The sequence below is a fragment of the Erythranthe guttata genome, chromosome 3, assembly GCF_056151865.1.
Source record: "Erythranthe guttata isolate IM_541 chromosome 3, IM_541, whole genome shotgun sequence".
Taxonomy (NCBI): Eukaryota; Viridiplantae; Streptophyta; class Magnoliopsida; order Lamiales; family Phrymaceae; genus Erythranthe; species Erythranthe guttata.
In genome coordinates, this window is record NC_142535.1 from 18,041,079 (window position 1) to 18,062,539 (window position 21,461).

The window sequence follows — 21,461 nt, forward strand, 5'->3', positions numbered from 1 at the left end:
TTAATTAGCTGACGTTGCTCTTGCTCGTTGACGATCTCTCCTGCCGCATTCGGTAAGCGCCCTTGGTCATCTCCCCTACGATTATTCTCTTCTTCCATTCGCATAAAAAGTACCTAAACAAAAATAATAAAAATAAACTAATTAAATAAAATAAATAAAATGGCTGAAGTAAGAAAAATTGCTCAAATTTAATATTAGGATAAATAAATAATTTAGCCGTATTCCCCGGCAACGGCGCCAAAAACTTGTTGGGTGCTAAATACCAACACGCAAGTGCACGTATCGCAAACAAGTAATAAAGTGGACTCGTGAGAGTCGGATGTCGATCCCACAGGGAATACGCAAATTACCTAATCCTAAGTACCAAATTCTAACACTTATGATTTTTATCCAGCCTACGCAAGTTTGTCAAATTAAATTAATTAAACAACTAAACTAATTAAGAAAGCAAATAACACGGGAAAATATCAATTAAAACGGACCTAGGATTTTATCTTCCCCCTATGCAAGAATTGCTCACCCAAAACCCCTCAATTATGAAATATATGATTCATGATTATTAACCCGAGACACTAATTTACTCATAACCCTCTGTCGCGTGTATTATGAGTCTATTATTCATAAGCGATTCACTATATGTCTATGCAAACCAATTATGAGTAAAGCATTAACTAACAAGTCTCGTAAATGGCTACCTAAGGTGATATCTGTATGTCTACGACACCACATGCAATTGACACACTCATCCGGTGAAAACTACTCGAAGGTTCTTCTACTTACCGTCTAATTATCAAAATAGCTCTGTCGAGTCAATCCCAATAATCACAGATAAAGCACATAAATTGATCAAGTTCATGCACTAACAATCATAACAAGTAGAAGAAATAATCATAAAATCATAATTGCATAATCTCAAGAAAAAGGGTTCGCAATCCCTACATAGGGTTCCAACAAAATCCTAGATTAAAAACTTAGCTACGCATGTTCGTTACGAAAAACATAATAAAAATACGAAAAATCATAAAACTATAAATAACAATAAAAGAGGAGAACTATGATGAAGATTCGTCAAGTCTTCGTCTTCGTTCTTGTGCTCCTTGATTGCGTGTAGAAAGATTAAAAATAAAAACCCTAAAGATTAAAGATGAAAGGTCAAGATATCTCTAATTGTGTGCTTGTGGCCTTTAAATAGGGTACAAAACTATAATAGGGCGGGTTTCCTTGTGTAATTAGGATTCCTTCACTGCGCCAATTCGACCATCCGGACGGCCGTGTGAGATTTATGCCTACAATCCGCACGGCCGCGCGGTCCTTTAATTCTCCAGAATTCTGCTTTTTTTCACTTTTGACCCACTTTTTCTCCGAAATTGCAGTTTTCACCCCAAAAGTTGCCAATTCTTCAATTTGCACCTAAAATACAATTAATAACCATATTAAGCACCAATTATCGTAAAAACACATCAAAAGCTCCAATTAAAAGGTATAATTAAGTGTATAAATATACACTTAACACACCCCCAAACTTGAACTTTTGCTTGTCCTCAAGTAAAATCAAATTAATAGCACAAAACAAAACCATACATCTCATTACATAGATCGATGGGTCAACTTCGCGTTTTCAGAACTTGCAATTATGATGATAATTCATAGGTATTCGCAAGCTTAACATTCAACGGCACTTAGTCACTCACTATTACCAAAAACCACAAATCATACAATTGCTTCAAGTATCCAATATTTGCAAGTTAAAGATAGAAAGAATTTATACTTACATGCATATATTTGACTCCAAATACTCACCAAATTATTTTACTCAACTAATATTGAACAATAAGCTATTGGGATCATTGGGACTTTGTGGCTTTCAATTGTTAGGCTCTTTGGTCCGAGGTAGGTAATATGGGAATGTGTGGCTAATTTTCTTGAATTGAGGTGATTACGCCAAAAATTGAAAGATAGGCGTTTGAAACAATGAATTCACCTCTAGGGACTTAAATAAACTCGATTCTCCAAAATTCACACGTCAACACTTTTGCCTTTTAGGCAATGGATCGAATTTTCAACACAATTCAACAACTAGTCCTTATTTCTCCCTTCTAATCTATTCTTCTTCTTCTTTTTTCTTTTTTTTTTTTTTTTTTTTTTTTTTTTTTTTTTTTTTTTTTTTCTTTTTTTTTTAATCGAAGAATTTAGATATATAGATATATATGAAGATGCACATATATATCTATTTTTTTTTTTTTTTTTTTTTCGAAGAACAAGAAAGATCTTATAAAACATTTCGACCGACTCCAAGGGATAATTATTCAAAAATCTCCACTTTTCTACCTTCCACATATTGGCTAAAAGAAAGAACACCTTTTCTCACCGAGGCTCAAATCAAGGTTCTAAGGATAAAAATTTAAAGGTAGGCTTGAAAGGCTCAAACGGTTCAAAGAAGGCCCAAATCACATCCCAAATCGCTTATTACCCAACACTTCGTATCATAAATGTCTTAAGGTGAGATTTAAAACCGAACAAAGCATGATTGAGCACAAATAAATTCCAAATTTAAAATGCAAAACATTCAACCAAAGCAATGCATAAGGTGTGATTCCTAGCAATAATTCACTTCTACGTTCCGTTGAATCGAAAGCTAAACAAATACTAATTCCTTATCAACATAAAACAAGCAATTTCATCATCAAACATTGGCCATCTCCCATCATCATAATTCATCGATGCGTCGAACCAAATTTTTTTTTTTTTTTTTCGAATAATAAAACGATAACTAAAACAAAGAAAATAACGCAAGCAAACTAACAAACAAGCAAAACACAAATATAACCACCCCCAAACTTAAAATTCACATTGCCCTCAATGTGATTCGCCCAAAGTTTAAGGATAGAAAACACCTGTTTAAACGGCGTTTTTCTTGCCCTTCCCCTTGCCTTTAGAAGTGATTTCGCCTTGTGAGGTGCCCTCCCCGTCACGTCCTCGTTTCCCCATGACTTGAGAATGCGTGTGAAAGGGATTAGGAGTGAATTGATGTGCAAAATTTCCCCCAAACTTGATTTGGGCAATTCGTCGAACACCTTGTGGGCGTTATTGATGGAATGGGTTTGTGGAGAAATTTGCACCTTTCTTGAAGCCTCCCTGCGCAAATCAACAAGAAACCACCAAGATTAAGTAGTATGTGTGTGTAGTTGGTGAATTTCTGGTGAAATTTGTCAAAGAAAAGTGAAATTTTTTAAAGAGGAAGGCTAGGGTTCGAAGTGGGGGAGAGAGGGGATTTGGGAATTATGGAAATTGTTTTTTTTTTTTTTTTTTTTTTTTTTTTTTTTTTTTTTTTTTTCCGCACGGCCGTGCGAAATTAAGGTGAAAAATCCGCACGGCCGTGCCATTTTCCAATTTTGGGCAGTAGCTCTTCATATTTCACACGGCCGTGCGAGATTTAAGTGTAAAATCCGCACGGCCGTGCCCTTTTCCTATTTTGGGCAGTAGCTTCCCCGAAATTTCACACGGCCGTGTGAAATTCCTGCCCTTTTCTTGCACGGCCGTGTAAATAATTGCAATTAGGTCCCTGCAAAATAAAAACTTCCTATTAGTGCCCCTAAAACTTTTTTTTTTTTTTTTTTCTTTCTTTTTCAAAGCTGGAATAAAATAAGAGCAAACACTAACAAGTTAAATAAATAAAAACACAAATAATAAAATAAAAAAAAATAAAATAAAAGAAAAGAAAAACGAAAGCTCGGGTTGCCTCCCGAGAAGCGCTAAGTTTATAGTCTTCAGCCAGACGTTGTTCCTCTTCTTCAATTCCTTAGCTTTTGAACCCATCTCCTAACTTCCTTTTGGAGAAAGTCTTGAATAAATGGGTTGATCCGATTCTTCTTTCGACTGGTTCGCTTAGGACTGCCCTTGAATTTATTTTTCTTGATGTCATGAGGCTTGCCAACATCGTCTTTTATCACGGTGTTTTGAGTAGGTGTTGTAACCAACTCAACCTTTTTCTTATGTTCTCCTACATGCACATTAGTATCCACAAAAAAATTTAAATCATGTAATTTAACAGGAAAAAGTTTAGAATCACTTACCTCATCAAGAAGATAACATCCATTAGCCGTAATAGGCTTTTCATCCACCCGGTACACCTTGAAGATCACTGTTTCTTCCCCCACACTCATTCTTAGCTCTCTCTTTCCTACATCAATAATTGACCTACCAGTTGCTAAGAAGGGGCGTCCTAAGATAAGGGGAATATTTTCATCTTCCTCTATGTCTAGTACTAGAAAATCGGCCGGGAGTATGAACTTATCTACCTTGACCAATACATCCTCCACTATACCTAAAGGGTGAGTAAAAGATCTATCGGCTAGCTGCAAGGTCACGGAAGTAGGCTTAATTTCTCCTAAATTCAATTTCTCATAAATTGATAAAGGCATTAAATTTACGCTCGCCCCTTGATCACACAACGCCCGCCCAAAATACCTAGTACCTATTGTGCATGGAATGGTACAACTGCCCGGATCTCTAAGCTTCGGTGGAATTTTATTTGCAAGGATAGCACTACTTTGCTCATTGAGGTCTATGATTGCTGCACACTCCGGAAGCCTCATCTTCTTCGATACAAGTTCCTTTATAAACTTAACCCAATTCGGCATATGCTTAAGTGCCTCAACAAAAGGAATATTAACATGCAATTTTTTAAGATAATCCAAAAATGACTGAAATTGCATATCAAGCTTAGAGTTTTGAAAACGTTGAGGGAAAGGTACCTTGGGAGTAGGTTCACTTACTGTGATCTTTGTGTTGCTTGGCCCGACCTCGGTTTTTTCCTTGGGCTCCTCTACAATAGGCGGTGGTGCAACGGACTTTTTAGGAACTTCTTCTAATTGCCTCCCACTTCGCAAACTCACAGCATTGCACTGCTCGATGTTGCTCTTTCGAGGATCTTTCGTATTCGACGGCAGTGCTTCCGACGGCCTCGCGTTTAGTTGGGTTGCAAGTTGCCCCATTTGTGTCTCAAGGTTTCGAATGGATGCTTGAGTCGCCGTCATGAATTTTGCTAAGATGTCAGCGAGGTCAACTCCTTGGGGTGGAGCTTGAGGTGGTGCTTGCCTTTGTCCTTGCTGATTCCCTCCCCATCCAAAGTTGGGGTGATCCTTCCATCCGGGATTGCACGTGTTGGGGTACGGGTTCCTCTGTTGTCGGTTGGTGTCATGCACATAATTCAAAGATTCCGTTTCTTCTATGCGTTGGTCGGGAACTTGGACTGCGTGGACTTGCTGAGCCTGCAAAGCCGCTACTTGCTTCGATAGCTTCTCCAATTGGGCCGTGATTGCAGTGACTCCGTCTAACTCCAAAATTCCTCCCGTCTTTATGGCTCCGCTATTTGACCGGTCCGATGCCCGCATGTATTTATTCCTAGCGATTCGCTCCAAAAGTTCGTAAGCTTCGTCATATGTCAAGCTCATGTACATACCACCAGCTGCTGAATCGAGCACCGTTCTCGAATTATCTTGCAATCCATCATAAAATATTTGAAGTTGCCGCCACTCTTGAAGACCGTGATTCGGGCATCTCCGAATTAATTGTTTGAATCGCTCCCACGTCTCGAACAACGCTTCACCGGCTTCTTGTAAGAAGTTTTGTATTTCTCTCCGGATTTTCTCCGTTTTGGTTGGGGAGTTGTACGTGTTCATGAAGAGCTGTGCTAGCTGGGGCCAAGACGAGATGGAATGCGGTGCACGAGTTTGTAGCCATTCTCTTGCGGCTCCTTGGAGAGAGTGCTTGAAGAGGCGGAGTTGCAGTGCTTCCGGCGACACTCCGTTCATCTTATGCGAATCACACGTTTCGAGGAAGTTGACCAAGTGGAGATGCGGATCTTCATGAGCTAATCCGCTGAACAACCCATTGTTTTGGAGCATAGTAAGGAGTCCCGCTCGAATTTCGAAATTGTTGGCTTCAATGGGGGGCTGCTGGATGCTTGATTGAAACCCATTGAGTGTTGGAACGGTGTACTCATGCAATGCTCGTTGACGAGGTGGTGGATTAATTAGCTGACGTTGCTCTTGCTCGTTGACGATCTCTCCTGCCGCATTCGGTAAGCGCCCTTGGTCATCTCCCCTACGATTATTCTCTTCTTCCATTCGCATAAAAAGTACCTAAACAAAAATAATAAAAATAAACTAATTAAATAAAATAAATAAAATGGCTGAAGTAAGAAAAATTGCTCAAATTTAATATTAGGATAAATAAATAATTTAGCCGTATTCCCCGGCAACGGCGCCAAAAACTTGTTGGGTGCTAAATACCAACACGCAAGTGCACGTATCGCAAACAAGTAATAAAGTGGACTCGTGAGAGTCGGATGTCGATCCCACAGGGAATACGCAAATTACCTAATCCTAAGTACCAAATTCTAACACTTATGATTTTTATCCAGCCTACGCAAGTTTGTCAAATTAAATTAATTAAACAACTAAACTAATTAAGAAAGCAAATAACACGGGAAAATATCAATTAAAACGGACCTAGGATTTTATCTTCCCCCTATGCAAGAATTGCTCACCCAAAACCCCTCAATTATGAAATATATGATTCATGATTATTAACCCGAGACACTAATTTACTCATAACCCGCTGTCGCGTGTATTATGAGTCTATTATTCATAAGCGATTCACTATATGTCTATGCAAACCAATTATGAGTAAAGCATTAACTAACAAGTCTCGTAAATGGCTACCTAAGGTGATATCTGTATGTCTACGACACCACATGCAATTGACACACTCATCCGGTGAAAACTACTCGAAGGTTCTTCTACTTACCGTCTAATTATCAAAATAGCTCTGTCGAGTCAATCCCAATAATCACAGATAAAGCACATAAATTGATCAAGTTCATGCACTAACAATCATAACAAGTAGAAGAAATAATCATAAAATCATAATTGCATAATCTCAAGAAAAAGGGTTCGCAATCCCTACATAGGGTTCCAACAAAATCCTAGATTAAAAACTTAGCTACGCATGTTCGTTACGAAAAACATAATAAAAATACGAAAAATCATAAAACTATAAATAACAATAAAAGAGGAGAACTATGATGAAGATTCGTCAAGTCTTCGTCTTCGTTCTTGTGCTCCTTGATTGCGTGTAGAAAGATTAAAAATAAAAACCCTAAAGATTAAAGATGAAAGGTCAAGATATCTCTAATTGTGTGCTTGTGGCCTTTAAATAGGGTACAAAACTATAATAGGGCGGGTTTCCTTGTGTAATTAGGATTCCTTCACTGCGCCAATTCGACCATCCGGACGGCCGTGTGAGATTTATGCCTACAATCCGCACGGCCGCGCGGTCCTTTAATTCTCCAGAATTCTGCTTTTTTTCACTTTTGACCCACTTTTTCTCCGAAATTGCAGTTTTCACCCCAAAAGTTGCCAATTCTTCAATTTGCACCTAAAATACAATTAATAACCATATTAAGCACCAATTATCGTAAAAACACATCAAAAGCTCCAATTAAAAGGTATAATTAAGTGTATAAATATACACTTAACACTTTTGCTCTTGGATACGCTATATCGCGTTCTTGTCTCTTTGCAGTGTGCGTGTAGCAATCATTGTTACTGATTTTTTTAGAGTTGAAGAGTTCTCTCTCTTTCTCTTTATCTCTGTATCTTCAACTTTTTTGTTTGAAACTATGTGTGCTTGATGCATAACAACTTTGAAAAAAAAAGATGCTCAAAACTAATCATATAAATAATCATCCAATCAATGTTGGGGACTCGTTTGTAAATGGGCCCTGGCCCTGGGCCTGCCCCTACCCGAAACGTTTATTTTGGTACCAGTTCGGTTCATACTCTTTCATTTTTTTCTCAGGTACCAGTTCGGTTCATACTCTTTCATTTTTTTCTCATTTTCTCTCTAGTATAGCGCTTTGATTTCTTATTCTACTACCAGTTCGGTTCATACTCTTTCATTTTTTTTTCTCATTTTCTCCTGTATCTTCACCTTTTTTGTTTGAAACTATGTGTGCTTGATGCATAACAACTTTGTAAAAAAAAAATGCTCAAAACTAATCATATAAATAATCATCCAATCAATGTTGGGGACTCGTTTGTAAATGGGCCCTGGCCCTGGGCCTGCCCCTACCCGAAACGTTTATTTTGGTACCAGTTCGGTTCATACTCTTTCATTTTTTTCTCAGATACTAGTTCGGTTCATACTATTTCATTTTTTTCTCATTTTCTCTCTCGTATAGCGCTTTGATTTATTATTCTGCTACCAGTTCGGTTCATACTCTTTCATTTTTTTCTCATTTTCTCTCTCGTATAGCGCTTTGATTTTGTAAGTTGATGCTCGTTTTTTAGTCCTGTAATGAAGAAAAATGGAAAATCGTATGTTATACTTACAAATGAAGTCTCTACTCTCATATTTAGACTAAGCCACCTCCTTAATAGATTGTGAATATCTATTTGATCTAAATGCTAGGAGTTGTTCGTTAAAACACTCCAAAGAATTCCTACAAAATATCTACAAATGAAAGGAGTCTAAAAAGTTTTCTAGAATCCTCTAAGAATAACATGAATATTGGTACGTTATTTTTACATGATAATTATTTGTTGTTCATGGCAATTAGAAATTAGAATTGTCATCTGGTACAAGTTAGTTGTGCTAATTAATTAAGAACGAGTTGGACCGTCTCAATCTTTTTCGATGGCCAAGAGAAATAGAAAAGTTGGAGTTGTCCTACGGTGTAATTTAGAGGTCATGAACCCCAAATCGTTGTTCTTGCAATTTTCTAAATCCGAGCTGAGATTTGAGGAACCAATTGTGTGGAGGAAGATGAAATATTGGCAAACATAGTGTCAGAGTAAATGCCTCGTAGAGAAAATAGGCCTATAAGGGAATTACGATTAACCAATCTCTATAACCAATGTGGTTCGCTCTGGAGTTTGTGCCCACAAATTGTTCGATAAAGTTACCAAGAGACAGCTCATTAGGCCTCACCAAACGGCAAAGTCCACATTTCTTCTTGTGAAAGCGCCTAAATAGGGTAGACCATGTTCAATATTTCAAACATAACGATATTCCAAGATCATGGTCGTTTAGAATATTCAGTTTGATCGGGGAAAATGGGTCTCAAGAGGCCATAGATTTATTCAAAGCGATGCTCGTCTCAGGAGAAAGGCCAAGTTTTGGGGCTGGCTTAAGAGTGATATAAAGGTTGTCGGTTCACTAGGCTCGAAATCTTATATGACAACTAGTTGAGGTATAAAACTATTCAAACTAGTACATGGTAAAATGATGAGCTTTGTGTTGAATAATTACTTGTGCAGTCTTGGAAATTAATTGTTTGTGAATCATTTTGTACACATCTTCACTCCATGGAGTTACAATATAGTGTTTCCACTTGAACCCTTTAGCACACCGAGTTATATACATTTTCTCTAGGCATGTTGCACTTCTGAGTATGTACAAGGCAACTCAATGTCACTTTCCATCCCATGAAATCCACTAATTTCCATTCTCTTCAGCTCCGAGTGAAATACTACATCATGAGTTCGTTTATGTTCAATAATTGCACACTGAGAGTTGAAAAATCGTTGTTTTAAACATTTTTATTTGTTTCTGTATATTTGATTTCTGATTTGTTTTTGTCTCTGTATATTTGAAGATTATTTTCAGGTTTGAGTTCGTTTGAGCTCACTATTCGCATAACGAGGTATGTTACCGTGCTTTGAAAACTTTGTAGTTAAATCACCTTTGTTTTTTCTGTTTGAGTTTGAAAGGTTTGCAGACTCTGGTGTACTATATTATCTGCAGTTGTTTATGATATTAATAAGTTGATGATATGTATATAATTTGATATTGTTAACTTGTGATTGTATGACAAATGTAGTTACGTTGTTTTATTATGAAATGTGTAAGCTTAGTTATAAATGGAATTTTGTTGTAATAATTGCTGTGCAGTAATTCATTTCTACATATATTAATTAATAAAACCTTAAATGTGTATGTTAGACTGTAGTGTTGTAGCTATCAAATATTTGATGGTTTTGCTCTCACTCAAAATACCTTTTGTACTTGATACTCTTTCAGTATAGTAGAGTTTGTGAGTACATTTTGAAAAAAAGAAGCTAAAATTTATTTCTCCTAGTTATATACCGTTTTGTACTTGTTTGATTTTGCATAATGATTTTAGCAATGGATTTGTAGTGTAATATGATATTTGAATTTGAATTTGTTGAATTTGTCGTGTCTTATAGATGTTTAGAGAACGAAGGCCAGTGTACAGTATAACTGTAAGAAATGTTGTTGATCTACGTATTGTTGATGATTTGGCTGCGCTGCAACAATTTGGTAGTTTGTCTGGGGTGGTCCAGGTGCTGATTCCAGTTGATGTTGATGAAAGTACACGCAATGCTATAAGGAATGTAGTTGCTGCTTACCCTATGTTCTATGTGGAGATTGAAGATGTGTACCCTCTTTATATGTTGTGGTTGAAGGTATGTCGCTTGTGGACCGTGATTAGGATTCCCTCAGCTGTCATTTTGGGTTTTGTTCGTGGTTTCGAGTTTTGCCGTGGTGATGGATCTTCCTGCAGCTGCGCTTGCAGCATGCCCCGCATTTGAGAATCAGTTCGAGAGTCTCTTCGCTCTATGTTCTTGAATCTGCTCGAGAGTCTCTTCTCTCTCTGTATCTTTCTATCTTGAATCAGCTTGCGAGTTTTTTTGCTCCCTGTATTTCTGTATTTTGAATCTGTTCGAGAGTTTCCTTGCTCTCTGTATCTTCATTCGTTTTATTTCTGTATTTTGAATCAGTTCAAGAGTTTGCTTGCTCTCTGTATCTTCATTCGTTTTATTTGAAACTACGTATAATTGATTAGAGTACTTAAAAAAATGTTGTGTGGTTGATTGAGTGTTTATGTCTTCGTTTATTGTCCTTTGTTTACATATTTTGGAAGCTTTTTGGTCTTTGTATATGTTCAATACAGCAGGTAAGTTGGTAACTATTTGTGTGCTTAAAGAAATATTAGTGGGGCTTTAAAATCATATACAACATTATTGAATAACATGTAATTCTTTATTCATTAAACATATCCCAAGTACACGAGTCCAGAGTCAAGTGTCCATATTCAGCATTATTATTATTATTATAATAATAATAATAATAATAATAATAATAATAATAATAATAATAATAATAATAATAATTATAATTATAATTAGCAATACACCCCTCCTATAGATAAAAATAGTCATATGTCCATAACATAATTCTTCCTTTGTGAAAACCCCCTAGAATATTTATTTACAATCTTACCTAGACATGGCCACGGGCCGGTTCGGGCCGGTTCGGACCGGTTCGGACCGGTTCACGGTTCATCGGGCCGGGTCGGCCCGCCGGTTCGAGCCGGTTCCGCGTCGGCCCGGAAATTTTGAATAATTTTTTTTTTTTTTTTTTTTTTTTGAAATATTTTATGAATAAGTAAATTAAAAGAAATACTTTTAAATAGATAAAGGAAAAGGAAATAAATGAAAAGTCAATTTAGAAGCACAAATTTGAAATATTTGATGAATAAGTAAATTATAGGAAAAATTGGGGTGTGAGGGTATTTATAGGAAAAATTGGGGGGGTTTGGGGGCAAAAAAAATTCAAAAAAAAAGCAAAATTGGGGTGTGAGAGTATTTATAGGAAAAATTTGGGGGGAGGGGGAAAAATTCAAAAAAATTAAAAAAAAAGTAAATAACGGCCGGTTCACCGGGCCGGTTCACTAGCCGTTATTTGCTTTGTTTTTGAATTTTTTTGAATATTTTTTTTTTCTTAAATCCGGGTGAACCGCCGGGCCGGCCCGACGGTTCACGGTTCACCAAATCTAAGAACCGGGCTCGTCCCGGGTAGGACAGGCCGGTTCACGGTTCCGGGCCGGTTCACACGGTCAACGGGCCGGTTTGGGCCGTCAACGGGCCGGTTCGGGCCGGTTCCGGGCCCAAAACCGACCCGTGGCCGTGTCTAATCTTACCCTTATACTACCTCACGTTTTTTTTAATAATTATCTAGTATTAACAAAATTCCTATTAATAAGGCAACTAAATCCCACGTTTTTTTAATAATTATCTACTATTTACAAAATTTCTATTAATGAGGACCTAAATCCCGCTAATTAGGATTAATTAGTATGGTTTATCTCAATTATTTTTTTTTTCTCTATTTCCATAATTACAATTTATCCTAAAAATCGGCTTCCAAATTCCTAAAAAATTGCTACCAAATAAATAAAAAAAAAAATTCGGACTTTATTTTTTTATTTTTTATTTTTATATTATTTTCGGACTTTATTTAGCCATTTTTTATGTATTTTTATTTTAATATTTTTTAATAAAAATAATTTATTTTTTATTTTTTTAAAACAAAAAATTGAAAATTTTCTCTCCACAGGTTTGCAACGCCGAATATGACTATAGTTGAATATGACTATATGTGACTATATTAATTGTAGTCATATTTTTTCTTTATATTGTTGTTTTTTATATTTTGAACTTAAAAATTCCGATTATATGACATAGTCATGTTTACCAAATCATATAAAACAACGAAGATTCCCTATTGTTTACGAAAACAATTCAATCAATATCCACACAAAAAAATCAATTTGAATCTACTTACTAAAAGTCAACCTGAAAACGAGAATATAGATTATATTCAACAATAGTTATATTCGAATATGACTACAGTCATATTCGAAAAAATACATAAATATGGCTATAGTCATATTCGAAGTCAAATTGCACCACTTATCAATGACAAGGCCAACGAGGTCTTCATACACAAAATCACCCTGACATATCTTCACCCCAAACGAGCCTCCATACTTCAACACAATCATCAAGGTTGACGACATGATGTGCAGCACTACACACAAAAAATGAGAATGTGACTATTATGTCACTAATTCTGATGAATAAATTTGCACTACTCTGTAAATGCAAATCACATAATATTATGTGAATTCAATTCAACCACAACAAACACATTGAAACCACAACAAAAACATCGAAACATATCAAGTAACGCAAAAAAACAAATTACAATGAAATTACACTAGCGTACCAAATAACGCAAAACGAACAAAAGATTTACAGAGTAATCACAACGTGACTCTGTGTAAATCGGTATAAAATTTTCAATCAGTAACGATCATTTACACCAATTAAGACGACAAAAAAAGAAACAATGAAAATTCGGTTCTAAATACACATACACACATATCTGAATACACACACTACAACCCAGCCCCAATTACGAAACTAACAAAATTAAAGCAGAACCTCTGACCTTCAACCACGGTTTAACTCCGGCAACGAATACAGTATGGTTGAACGGCGACGATATCTCTATTCTCACATAATCTCGACTGAAATCACGCCTGCAGATCAAGGAGAATCACGTCCGCCTATAAAAAGGGAAACAGTTATGGAAAGATATCGTGATTAAATATTTGATTTAGTATAAAAAACTGTTAATAAGAGTACTTATATTTTATTATGTTTAACTGAGGGGGTTTCACTAATTAAGTTTGGGATGTGGGTTTGTGCAAAAGTTTTAAAAGTCAATTGGGTTTTACTCCTAATATTTTCCATTTGATGGGGATTGCATATTTCCCCTTTATTAATAATAATAATAATAACAACAACAACAACAACAACAACAACAACAACAACAACAACAACAACAACAACAACAACAACAACAACAACAACAACAACAACAACAACAACAACAACAACAACAACAACAACAACAACAACAACAACAACAACAACAACAACAACAACAACAACAACAACAACAACAACAACAACAACAACAACAACAACAACAACAACAACAACAACAACAACAACAACAACAACAACAACAACAACAACAACAACAACAATAATAATAATAATCACTATCATCATCCTCAATCATCATTATTCCACTTTTGCACGTACTTTCGTAGAGAAAATTCACCACAACCAAACATATTTTCATTTCTACACCTACATAAAACTAAAATACCCCTTCATCCAAACATATTCCCATTTTTTACACAAAAACCAATAAACTGCTTTTTCCATCAGAAATTTTGAAAACTAGAAATTCTCATTGGAAACATAACCAAACATCCCCATAGTGTCAGAGTAAATGCCTCGTAGTGAAAATAGGCCTATAAGGGAATTATGATTAACCAATCTCTATAACCAATGTGGTTCGCTCTGGAGTTTGTGCCCACAAATTGTTCGATAAAGTTACCAAGAGACAACTCATTAGGCCTCACCAAATGGCAAAGTCCACATTTCATCTTGTGAAAGCGCCTAAATATGGTAGACCATATTCAATATTTCAAACATAACGATATTCCAAGATCATGGTCGTTTAGAATATTCAGTTTGATCAGGGAAAACGGGTCTCAGGAGGCCATATATTTATTCAAAGCGATGCTCGTCTCAGGAGAAAGGTCAAATTTTGGGACTGTCTTAAGTGTGATATAAAGTTTGTCGGTTCACTGGGCTCGGCTCGAAATCTTATATGACTACTAGTTGAGGTATAAAACTATTCAAACTAGTTGAGGTAAAATGATGAGCTTTGTGTTGAATAATAACTTGTGCAGTCTCGGAAACTAATTGTTTGTGAATTATTTTGTGTTGAATAATATCTTCACTCAATAGAGTTACAATATAGTGCTTCCACTTGAACCCTTTAGCACACCGAGTTATAGACATTTTCTCTAGGTAGATTATATAGAAGAGATTACTGAAAAACATGCTATTAACCATCTGTGTACAAGAATATATACAGCTGAGAAATAACAAACCCTAAACAATCAAGCTATAAATCTCCTATCTTCGAGGGATTTATTTAGACTAACATAACAACTAATCTCTACAATCTAAGGAATAATAAAGATATTATAAGCTGGAATATCTGTAGAAGAGGTTGGAGATAAGTGTTAATACGCCCCCCTCAAGTTGGGTGTTGAGGAACGACAGGGTGTTGAGGAACGACACCTAACTTGGACAAATGACGATAGAAAGCAGGCTTCGGAAGAGGTTTCGTAAGTATATCTGCCAATTGGTCTGCTGCATGTATATGAGTCACAGTGACTTGATTCTTTGCTACTTGATCTCGCACAAAGTAAAAATCAACTTCTATATGCTTCATTTTACTATGCAACACAGGATTTTGACAGTGATAGGTATCCCCAATATTATCACAGAAAATCTTCGGTGGTCGAAAGAGTGTTACTTGAAGCTCTTGTAGCAAGTTCATTACCCAATTAGTTTCCGTGACTGCCGTAGCAACAGCCCTATACTCCGCCTCTGTTCATGATCGGGCAACCGTTTTTTGTTTTTTAGAAGACCAGCTGATGGGGTTTGATCCAAGAAATATAAGAAATCCCGTTGTTGATGTGCGATCATTCGGGTTACCAGCCCAGTCGGCGTCTGAGTAAACATAAAGATTCCGGTCATTCTGAGTGTTTATTTGAAGACCATAAGTAGCTGTATGTTGGAGATATCGGAGAACTCGCTTCACTACTTTCCAATGATTTTCAGATGGAGAGTGCATAAATTGGGACAATTTATTTACAGAATACGTGATGTCGGGCCGAGTGAAAGATAAGTATTGCAACTTGCCAATCACTTTTCTGTAGTTGGTGGCATCTGTCGGTTCATGTCCATCATTGGCAAAAATGACTTGGTTTGAACTCATCGGAGTGAGAACGCCTTTGCTATCTTGCATATTGGAATCATGGAGAATATCCATAATATATTTAGATTGCGAGAGAAATATGCCGGCAGGTTTACGAAATACTTCAATGCCCAAAAAATACGTAAGAAGACCAAGATCTTTAAGAGAAAATCGACTTGAGAGATTAGAGATAACCTCTCGAATGAGTTTTGTGCTGCTCCATGTGACAATAATATCGTCAACATAGACTAAAATGTAGAGAGATACATTTGTTCTATGAGCAATAAAGAGCGAGCTATCAGATTTCGATTTTTTGAACCCCATTTGCTGTAACGAGTTGGTCAACTCAATATACCATGCCCGCGGGGCTTGTTTAAGACCGTAAATGGATTTTTTTAAGCGACACACATGGCTCGGCAAATCTTCATGTTCAAAACCAGGAGGCTGCTGCATGAACACTTCCTCTTCCAAGTGTCCTTGGAGGAATGCATTGTTAATGTCTAGTTGATGCAGAGGCCAGTTATTTTGGACATCAATGGACAAAACAAGACGTACCGTAGTAGCTTTAACTACTGGGCTGAATGTAGAGTGATAATCGATTCCGACCCTTTGAGTGAAGCCCTTAGCTACTAACCTCGCTTTGAAGCGATCAACTGTACCATCCTGCTTTTGCTTGACTCGAAACAACCATTTGCAAGCAATAATATTTTGTGTGGGATCCCGTGGTAGTAACTCCCATGTTTGATTGTTCAATAATGCATCAAACTCTACTTTCATAGCATCTCTCCATTGAGGAAATTGAATAGCCTGTTTAAGGGTGTTAGGAGTGCTGAGGGGGGAAAGTTTTGCTGTGAAGTCAAAAACTCGTTTCGGTTTAAATATTTTATTTCGGGATCGAGTGGTTATACGGCTTGGTTCAGCTGCAGAGGCTTTGGGATTTTGGGTTGTGGGTAATAAAGAAGAAGTTGGAGGAGCAATGGTGGGTGGGTTGGAATTTTCAGCTGTAGGTGGAGCAATGGTGATGGGATTGGAATTATGGGTTGTGGGTAATGCTGAAGAAGAGGCTGAAATAAGGTGCTGGTGAGTTATTGAATGAGTGGGAATATATGGGTTTGTGGCTGTGGTGGTTGTGAGTGGGGGTATATCAGATGATGGTGGTGTAGAATTACCAGGTAGAGAGAGTCCGAACTAGTGTTGACTGGTGGCAATGTCGGAGCTCCGGAGTGGCGCCGCAAATAGTCTTGTGAAATGATTATGGGCTGTGGTATGTCAAGCGACAAGGATGGAGATGGAATTTCTTTTTCGAGTGTATTTTGAAGAAAAACAATATCCCAATCTTTGTTTGAAATATCATCTTTCAAGTTCTGAAAAATATTTTCATACGGAAAAATATTTTCAAAAAAATTGACATCTCGAGACAAGAATAACTTATAGGTTTTTGGATCAAAACATTGATGACAATGGTGAGTAACAGAGAAGCCGAGATATATGCAAGGTTTAGAGCGAGGCTCAAGCTTGTTTTTCGTGTATGGTTTCAACCACGGGTAGCAAAGACAACCAAAAACTCTCAATGATTGGTAGTTCGGATCTTCTCCAAATAATTTCTTATATGGAGATTGATTTTGCAGATTCGGGGTAGGTAGGCGATTAATTAGAAAGGTTGCATGATGACAGGCAAACGACCAAAATTTAGAAGGCAACGAGGCTTGATAGAGTAATGTTTTGGCCGTTTCAATAATATGCCGATGACGGCGTTCTGCAATTGCAACTCTTTGTGGGGTATAAGAATGAGATAAAAGGTGTTCTATGCTATGAGATTGAAGATAAGGACCTAGGCTTTGAAACTCACCACCCCCATCTGTATATAATGACACAATTTTGGTCTTGAAAAAATTTTCAACCAAGGGATGAAATTTTTGAAATATCGATTGAACCTCATTTTTTGTTTTGAGAGTATAAAGCCAAACATATTTTGTAAATTGATCGACGAAAATGCAGTAGTATAATTTTTTATCAATAGTTAGGACAGGAGATGGCCCCCATAAATCACTGAAAAGTCATTTAAAGGGGGCATCACTGGACAATGTATTTTGATAAAACGGAAGCCTATGGACTTTATTCGACGAACAGGAATTACAAAAAGAAATTTTTTCCTTAGCTGAGAATGGTAAGGAAAATTTATTCAACATAAAATGCAATGTTCGAGAGTTGGGATGACCCAATCGACGGTGCCACAAGTCAAGAGGATGTGTTGTAACTGCACTTAGAGACACTGGATTATTGAAATTGGGCCACTTATAGAGTCCATCGTTACTCCTGCCGCATGTTGGTCTACAACATTCGCGCGCGCGTTGTGTATATAGTTTAACAACGCGTACTGTGTGTTGTCAAAAGGTCTTTTTCTTGTAGTGCACACTAGTGGGGTTCCCGTACTCAGATCCTTCACAAGAAATTTGAAAGGAAAAAAATCAATAGATGTGAGATTGTCTTGGCAAAATTTTGAGACAGAGATAAGATTTTGTTTGATAGCAGGCGCACATAATGTGTTAGAGAGTTTGAAAGTAGAATTAGATGCACTTAATTGAGTAGATACAGTGTGAGTTATAGGGATCATGTTACCATCACCCATTGCTACTTCTGACGTTCCATGATACTCGTCGGTATTGGTGAAACCTCGAGGTTCGGAAGTCAAATGATGAGATGCTCAGGAGTCCAAGATCCATGGAGATGTCGGAGTATTGGCAGATTTGGAGACGAAATTGGCTTTTGCTTCCATATGATTGTGTGAGCGGGATCGGCAGACACGTGCAGTGTGACCAAGTTTCTCACAAAGTTGGCATTGTACCTGTGAGAATTGTTGTGGAGCAGATGATGGAGACCACTGAGAAGATGAATTTCTCCATCTTTGGTTACGATTGGGCTGAGAGCGCCATGCTTGTTGTTGTGGATAGCTTCTTCGAGTATTACGAGAAGATGTGAAAGAGTTGTTGGCCCTTTGAGCGACGGCAGCGGTGATAGGAAGTACAGGTTTTAGAGCTTCACTGTGTTTGAGAAACATCTCATGATTAATTAGTTTGTCAAATAGCTCCTCATAGGATATGGCTGAGTCACGTGCTTGAATCGCAGCGGAAATGGCTTCGTATTCGGAAGTAAGGCCACTCAAAATTTTGACGACTAGTTCGTCGGTCGTAGTTGGCGCACCAGCAGTGGCAAGTTCATCGGCAATGCTTCGAATATCTCGAAGATATTCAGCGATGGATTTTGTACCCTTCGAAACTTTGGTTAAGGAGTTTCGGAGACTGAAGATTCTTGTATGAGATTTATTGGCGTAGAGTGTGTGAAGAGCTTCCCATGCTTGTTTGGAAGTGGCAGCGGCAACAATGGTGGAGGTGATGGTCGGATCTACTGAGGCCATCAACGCATTACGAATAAGTTGGTCCTGCCGAAACCAAAGTTTATATAGTGGATTGGGCACCTCCTGACTGTTTGTGGTGGTTGTCGGGGCTGGAGCAGTGTGCTGCCATCAAGGTAAGAAAATATGTTATGTCCGTACATGAGCGAAGAGACTTGAGCCTTCCAATTGGAAAAGTTAGAAGCTCCCGTGAGTTTCAAAGGGAGTTGGGAAGCCGGATTAAATTGAACCAATTGAATGGTATTGGTTGCAGGAGTTGTGGTAGCCATGGGTGGGTGGTGGGTAGAAATAGATATTACTCGTGAGAGTGAGAAAGGCTCTGTACCATATAGAAGAGATTACTGAAAAACATGCTATTAACCATCTGTGTACAAGAATATATACAGATGAGAAATAACAAACCCTAAACAATCAAGCTATAAATCTCCTATCTTCGAGGGATTTATTTAGACTAACATAACAACTAATCTCTACAATCTAAGGAATAATAAAAGATATTATAAGCTGAAATATATGGAGAAGAGGTTGGAGATAAGTGTTAATAGATTACACTTCTGAGTATGTACAACGTAAACTCAATGTCACTAAATTATGTTAGAAGTTATGTTATATAGCTTATATGTGTTGAATTAAATATATATATATATATATATATATATATATATATATATATATATATATATATATATATATATATATATATATATATATATATATATATATATATATATATATATATATATATAAAAGAAAGTAACGCTTGACAACCCTAAAAAATTCTAATGGTATTTCTGTAATTATTTATTTAATATTTTTTCTCTACTAATTTTTAACTATGATTTTTAACAATTATCAAAATTGAAACTAAATCGTGAAGAATCCTACCCCAGTAGTACATCTGTAATTATTTATTTTTAATATTTTTTTTCTACTAATTTTCTAATAATAAATAAATAAGATACATTTTATGTAATAATAATTATAATAATTAATAATTAATAATAATAATAATAATAATAATTTATTGAGAAAATGGGCTGTGGCAATTGGCATGAGCCGGATGCACCACGCCAATGCATGGACAATGTTGTTGTTTTTCTCACTTTTTGCAATTTGAACCCTGCAAGTTTTGAATTTGTACAAATATGCCTATGGAACTATAAAATTGTAATTTAGGTATAGAAGGAAAAAAAATAGGAATGTAGCACTTCTCCTAAATCCAATCGAGAAATAATCGAGAAGCCAATCGTCATCCCATCTTCATTGTGACTGATCAAGCGCCTCCTCGAAATGTTTCGGTTGTAGATCGTTTGAAGGGGGACTTTGGAGCAACGATACGCTTCTTCGGAATGCCAGCCGAGATCAGCCTTTTGGTTGATAGTTTCGTCGTTGGTATGTTGTGTCTATAGTTTAGGGAGGGTTATTGCTGGTATTATACTAGTATGTTTCAACCGGAATGAATATCAAGAATCAAGAATCACACTTAGAATACAGATGATATAATTGCCCATAGGGGTCCTTCTAGTTTTTAATTTATTTGAACTTCATCCTTATAGTTCAATTATTGGATATATCTAGTCCAAAATCTTCCACAAACTCCATTATCACCGTAGTGCAGGGAACTGAGCTACACAATTATATATATTTATATATAATACATGTAATATACAATAACTGCAGCGAAATAGAAACGGACAATTGAAACTGGCAATACTCATTTATTTTGAAATGAATGTTCAAATTTAAAAGGTTTGTGAAAAAAGTTAAATTATTTATTTTGTTTTAATACAAAATAAATGATGGGCCTTAGCTGAAAATTATGGTTTATAGCCCAATATCAGCTCTGTTGAAGCTTTGTTTAAAGTCGAAGAGTTCTCTCTCTCTCTTATCTCCCTATCTCTGTATCTTCATCTTTTTTGTTCGAAACTATGTGTGTTTTATACATAACCTTTGTTTAAAGTCGAAGAGTTCTCTGTCTCTCTTATCTCATTATCCGAGAGTTCTCTGTCTCTCTTATCTCATTATCCGCTTTGTTTAGAGTTGAAGAGTTCTCTCTCTCTCTATCTCTGTATCTTCATCCTATTTTGTTCACTTGATACATAAAAACACTTTGTTTCTAGATTTGTTGGAAAATGGTTGATTTGTGAGTTGTGACATTTATTGATTGGCTTGTACTTATAAATAAGGAATGTTTTTAGGGATTTATATGAAAACATATTTTGTAGGCTGTTTTTACCCATTGAATTAATCAAAAAATGGTTAATCAATCAGACAAAGCATTACTTATCATGCAATAAAAACCAGTTGAAAAGTGTAGCATTAAATA

The 21,461-nt window shown here is 36.5% G+C and overlaps 1 protein-coding gene across 1 annotated transcript; it reads right to left on the reverse strand.

The window, feature by feature from the left end:
* Positions 1–3,676: 3,676 nt before the first annotated feature.
* On the reverse strand, positions 3,677–4,994 carry LOC148771992 (uncharacterized). Its single transcript, XM_088815300.1, has one exon. The coding sequence runs from the start codon at positions 4,992–4,994 to the stop codon at positions 3,792–3,794; it is 1,203 nt and encodes a 400-aa protein (XP_088671426.1). The 3' UTR covers positions 3,677–3,791.
* Positions 4,995–21,461: the final 16,467 nt, after the last annotated feature.